Genomic DNA, 6,290 nt, shown 5'->3' with positions numbered 1-6,290 from the left:
TAAAAGCCAAATCTCAGCTGATCCGCAATCGTGGATTGGTATTGAAAATATTATGAAAAAAGAAAGTAACTCCTCTTGTCTGTACATTTCTTATTATAATAATGATCTGTCTTTCTGGATTCTCAAGACAAGAGGAATCATTCAGTTCCGAAGAATAACAGTGGATGAGAAACTAGTTGGTGCCGGACCAGTTGGCAAGTTACATGATTTCTTCGCAAAAAGCTTTCGGAGCTTTGCTATTTTATCCGAGGAAGATTGCGAAGATCGATCTTTAAGTGACGTTGAGAACCTCGCAGCATTGAGACTTATAGAGGAAGGAGATGAAGAAAGTCAAAACTCCGAATCGAGCGTTTCTTTGTACTACAGAGTGTTAATCCGTCCGGTAGCTGATCTACTTGAGGAGCCCGAGCTCATTGTTGTTCCTGATCGCTTCTTAAACCAAGTTCCATTTCCAGCGTTAACAGATGAAGGCGGGAGGCATTTATCAGAGAAATTCAGAATCCGCATCGTTCCTTCTTTGACGACTCTCAAGCTCCTTCAGGACAGTTCTGTATACTATCACAGTCAGACTGGTGCTCTGATAGTGGGGGATCCAGTTGTCGGTACGGTGCGTTACAAAGGAACGAAGAGGTGGGTTTCTAGGTTACCCTGTGCAGGAAATGAAGCAGTCAGGATTGGACGACTGCTAGGTGTTCAACCTTTGTTGGGACGGCAGGCAACAAAGCAGGCGGTACTTGACGGGCTACATTCAGTGAGTCTTATACATTTTGCAGCCCATGGTAATGCCGAAAGAGGAGAAATTGCCCTTTCTCCAGTAGGACCTCCTAACAGGCTTCCAGAAGAAGAAGATTACCTATTGACGATGTCTGACATTGCAAACGTTCAACTGCGAGCTAAACTGGTGGTACTTAGCTGCTGTCATAGTGCACGTGGGCAGATTAGAGCCGAAGGAGTCGTTGGGATCGCTCGAGCGTTCTTAGGATCCGGTGCACGGTCCGTTTTGGTGGCTCTATGGGCCATAAGTGACGAAGCAACAGAGCAGCTAATGTGTCGTTTCTACGAGCATCTTGTTTGTGGGTAGAGTGCCAGTGAATCTCTTCACCAGGCCATGAAATGGATGAGAGGTAACGGCTTTAACAACGTTCGCGATTGGGCGCCGTTTATGCTGATTGGAGATAACGTGACATTTGACTTTGGGATATAACGGTAAGTATTTTTAAGAAACAAAATGCTTTTTTGGCGGAGGGAGGGGAGGGCAAGCTAATAAACGTTAACGAAACTGTCGCCATTGCATGTCATAAGTTAGGAGATCCAAATCCTGCTAGACATGTCAACAACGGTTCTTGAAATCGTTTGCATTTAGAACACTCGCGCAACGATTTCATCTGTTCGTAGTTCCCTCGAAGCCTCGCCCTCGCCAATGAAGCGTGAGTGTTTATGCTAACCATGTAAATCATCAACTGGACAAACAATGTGATTTATAGACGCTTTTGTTTGATACTTTTCAGCAATAACCTCTAACAACTGAGTGCGCACTCTGATCATGAGTGTCTGTGTAGCCAAGGGTTATTTTCCTGTTCTTACAGAGACGCATGGTAACAGCTACGTTTCCAGGCTTTTAAGCGTTGTAATTTAAGATTGCGCTCACATGCATCAGATAAACACTGTTTAAATTCGTTGCCACTTTTTCTCCGTGTGAGACGTCCTTCGAATACAAACAATTTTGAATCAAATGGACGAGTTAGGTTTTTCAAGAAATAACTTCGTGGCAAGTCTTATGAACGAGAAAGGAAAGTAATAGCTAGAGATCAGAAAGTGAGTAGCCATTAGTTAAAGATCATCAACACATTGTCCGGGAGACAGGTGATGAGTATAGACCAATCGTCTTGATGTGACACTAAATTCTCAGAACTTACGTTAACAAAACTATATGGTAATTGAGTAGAGAGAATTAATTTTCTCTGAGTGTTTTTTAAGTCTAAATCTCTTCGATTTAACCCACGATCGCCGCTAAGCGACTGGTTGTTAAGTGTCGGTTGCAAGTTAAGGGCCTACTTACATGGTGAAGAGTTGTCCCTGTTGAGAATGTTTCCCACTCACCCCTCCCGCGACCCACTGTTACCGAGCGATTATAATGTATGAAAAATTAAAATTTCCTTCTTATCAAGCCTAGAATTTGCCTTGTCCTTCAGGATAAGTGTTTGCTTGATTCCAGTTGTTTTTCACCCAGGAGTCACCTCGCGCACGACACAACTTATGACTAGCGGTTTAAACAGTGCGCCATTACTTATAAAAAGTGTCGTTTATGGTATCATATTAAAAGTTCCATTTTTTAAATTGTTAGTGCGAATGAGTTTTCTCTTTGTGTTTTTATCACTCAGTTTTTTGACTTTTGCTAATGTCCAGGAACTCAACAAACGAAAACACAACTGAGCAGGAAAAGTACTTTGCTGAAGCGTATTGGATTGTTTGTAGATTCTGTTCATTTGCAAAACGCATCAATCACTGAGTTTAGGTAGTCCAGTTAAGAAAGTTGTGTTTGAATGCTTGATAAATGATATTGATCTCCTTATAATACCATTTAATTTAATTTGCCTCAAGCAATATCTTGTATTACTTTAGACTATGCGCCTACTGGCGCCTCGAGAACTGATGATGACTTTAGGGTAGTTACTGTCTCTATAGTTATATTAATGCGTTTGAAATTTAATTCAATCTAAATTTAGCACTAGATAGTTTTTGACGTGTGTTCTAGTGCCTCTTGTAAATAAAGTGAGATCATTTTTAACATCACACAGTTTACTCGCTATCCCCTTTCTTATCGGTTCAGAGCTGTAGTCCAGACTGGAAACCATGCATTCCTGGTTTGCCTTCACTAATATGCAGCAGCTAAGTAAATGCATGCCGGGATCAAGTGCATGATTTCCGGGAATTAACGCGCGGTGTCTGAGCATCTTGTATATTTGCACACAAAAAATTATAAATTTTTCTATATTGTATTTTCCGCAACGGTAATTAAGAGGATATTTTCTTAGAAACAATTTGAAATATTAACCTGTTACTAACCTAGCTTACTTACGCCGTACTGGGGAATAATGGCCCAAGCTCGTTGCATAACGGACAGAGCGAAGCGAGGTCCATACAATAACGACCGCGCGAAGGCCAATATTCCCCAGTACGGCTCGAGCAAGCTAGGTTAGTAAGTAGTTTATTATATGACCACCGGGACGTGCTTTCAAAAAACCAAAAATATACGTGTCATGACCGTTTCCATGGAAACGGTTCTTATGGCAAAATCCCGACCCAGAAAGAACGAAACAGAACGCTGAGATCTGCTTAATAACTACCTTGCCATAAAATACAGGCTGCTACAGATAACATTGTCATTAAATGTTCCGGATACTACAAAAACCTCCTCTAATAGGCCGGTAAGTCCAAGAATCAAAACTCCTGCCAGGAGTAATCTGCTAGAATTCTATTACTGACCTGCTTTAGCACATGCGTCATACTCCTGCCGAAATTGTCTAAGTAGGACTTTACGCTATCCCATAACGAAAACAACTCTCTAATACAAACAAATCTATATACTTATACTAGCTTTATTGTACAAAGAAAAACAACAACAGTTGGTGGGATGTTTTGTAGGAGAAGCATTACGCACCGATCAAAGTCAAATTCAATCGTTCTGATATAGCTTGATTGACAGTAGCTCCAGTAAAACTTCGTTCGAATTTCCTCGATTGATAACTTGGTTTTCCAAAGTGCATCAAAGAATTTACACTCGCGAGTAGCAAGTTACCCTACTAGAGGAGGGAGGCACTGAGGATAGCGACGAATGAAATTGGAATTGCTTTATTTTGTAGGGCATTTCCAGGCGTACCCATCAAGCATGCGTGAAAATACATTACGCAGGCGGGATGCGGGAGACTTTAAATAAGTTAATGGCGGAATGCGGAAGAGAAAACTGAAAAACGTTCTTCCTCTGTAAACTTCACAGTCTTTCTAAACAAGTTTCTTGAACCGCACTTTATGATCAGCTGTTTTCTTGGAATTTCTGGAAACACCCGAACCTGCAATTCGTACTTTTCACTTTTCAAAGGGAACCTACTGTAGTAAGTAGCCAAAATGGTATTGTTTACCCTCTAAGTTGACAATAATATAGAGCTGTGACATTCATAAAAACCGAAAACGAAGACTTATGGCTAACTCGAAGCTGTTTGATTCTGTGATGTCGTGGTCTGTTACAATGGAAATTAGGAAGAATGCATCGATCGTGGAAAGTTTATTATGAAGTGACTGACATAAGTGGTAAATTCACATTCTCTCGTGTCTTAATAATGCGCATGAAGAATTAAAAAAGATCGAATGACATCAGCTAAATTCTTCTTAGCCTGCGAGCGAGCTCACGTTGGAGCACAAGGGCGCGTGGCGTAGCAGCGAGCGAGAAATCCGGAAGCGAAGCCGCGACACGAGAAAGTAAACTTTGCGCCTCTTCACCAGATTCCTTCCCGCCGGATCGCATTGCTCTTCGTCGCTCGCGCGCGTGACTCAAAGGTGAGCCTACTCGCATGCTAAGTTCTTCTGAGGTCGCCCTCTGTCTTTAAAGCATGTCAGATAGGAAAAGATGTAACACACCCTAGATAGTTTTTTTTCCTTTAGTCGAAGGGGAAGTAACTCAATATCATTTCAGTTTCTTGTTGAGCAATTATTGCGTGAATATCTGTGAACATGCTCAAATGTCACAAACGGCCGTATGACAAAATCACCTGAACCCAACAATTTCGTTTTTGTCTCCACTTGGCTCGTCAGATGCTCTGAAACTGAATTTCTTTTATGAATGTTAATTACACGAGCGACCCTATTATGAACAGTGACACGCGGAAGTCTCTGTGCAATTTTTCTTGAGGAAAGCGGACGGCTGAACACAGACCACTGTGCAATGGTAAGTTACTCATTATTTTGTTTAAAACAATATTTGATTACAAGTTCGACTGATAAAAATTACCATACCAATTTTGCTCTTTCGGGATATCGAAAAAAGCCTCCTCGTATAGTTGTATGGCCTAGTGGCTATTATCTTGAGGTCCTCAATCAAATGCTCTTGGCACCAATAATTTGCTAGCAGATTGTTCCGCTGACCCACATAAGCAAATGCTTTATGTCCCTCTTAACCAGTTTTTCGAATTTACCACATTCAGAGTTGGGAGTAGACTGCAATGAATCAATCCACCCCAAGTAGAAGTGAACACCTTAATCATGACAGGTTGATCCTGAACAGAGGTTTCTTTTCGCCACAAACAGATGTTCTATAAATACTGTCCTTCCTGTACGGAAGAACAAAAAAACAAAAAAAAAAACAAAAGCAATATTACGTACCGCAAACACGAATTGAATCGTTCTTATATAGTTTGATTTAGCTCCATTAAAACTTCTCTCTATTTTTTTCGATCTTGATAACTTCAAAGCCCCGTATTACATTAAGCTGCCGAAAGGACGAAAATACTAAATATAACGAGAAGAAAAAATATCAGGACAATTTCTTTAGACGACCTCTCGAGGCGTATTTCCTGCCGCTTGAGACAAAATCCACTCCTCACAGTTCAGTTTAGTAACACCGTGGAGTTAAGAAACGATTCGCAATTGCTGTTTGTCAATGCGTATCCCGCCATTAATTATTAAAGAGTGCATATTATGTTTTTACGAAGAAGTGTCATATTTCGGATCTCGCCTCTTGTTCAAACCCATCGCGCATTCCACCAAGTCCCTGCGAAATATATATCATACTTTTTCCTGAGTGTTTCATAGAATTCACTTTCGACCCTTTCCGATGTGAAATTCCCTGTGGTAGGTAAAAGTTATCCTTTATGTTTTGGTCTTTTCTTAACCAATTAACAATTGAATGTACTCGAGACTAATAGCAAACTCCAAGCTGTTTGGTTCTGTGACTGCAAGGCCTGTTACAACGGGAATGACGACGGATATCATCAACAGACTGACACAAATAGTAAATTTACGGTGACCCTGTATGTGAGATTGTCTTTTAATACTTTGGCATTTAAAAGATTGATTAACTGAAGTATCAAACCATATTGGTCATGACGAAATTATTCCGAGCGGTCTGGTTTTTTATATCGGTGAACATAGAAAAGGTCATAAACGGCCGAATGCAAAAATCACGTGCAGACAGCAATATCATTTATTTTGTTGTTCCGCTTGTGACGTCAGATGCTGGGAAACTGAAATAAGTTTACGGATGAATAATTTGTGTGAGCAACAGAATTATTAACAGT

At 40.7% G+C, this 6,290-nt stretch overlaps 1 protein-coding gene across 1 annotated transcript; it reads left to right on the top strand.

The window, feature by feature from the left end:
- Positions 1 to 12: 12 nt before the first annotated feature.
- Positions 13 to 2,028, top strand: LOC145474728 (tetratricopeptide repeat protein 28-like). Its single transcript, XM_081455189.1, has 2 exons — positions 13 to 1,206; positions 1,509 to 2,028. Exon 1 carries the CDS (start codon positions 53 to 55, stop codon positions 1,079 to 1,081), a length of 1,029 nt encoding a protein of 342 aa, XP_081311315.1. The 5' UTR covers positions 13 to 52; the 3' UTR covers positions 1,082 to 1,206; positions 1,509 to 2,028.
- Positions 2,029 to 6,290: the final 4,262 nt, after the last annotated feature.

Source organism: Orbicella franksi, unplaced genomic scaffold (genome assembly GCF_964199315.1).
Source record: "Orbicella franksi unplaced genomic scaffold, jaOrbFran1.1 SCAFFOLD_768, whole genome shotgun sequence".
Taxonomy (NCBI): Eukaryota; Metazoa; Cnidaria; class Anthozoa; order Scleractinia; family Merulinidae; genus Orbicella; species Orbicella franksi.
This window is presented reverse-complemented; position numbering and strand designations above follow the sequence as displayed.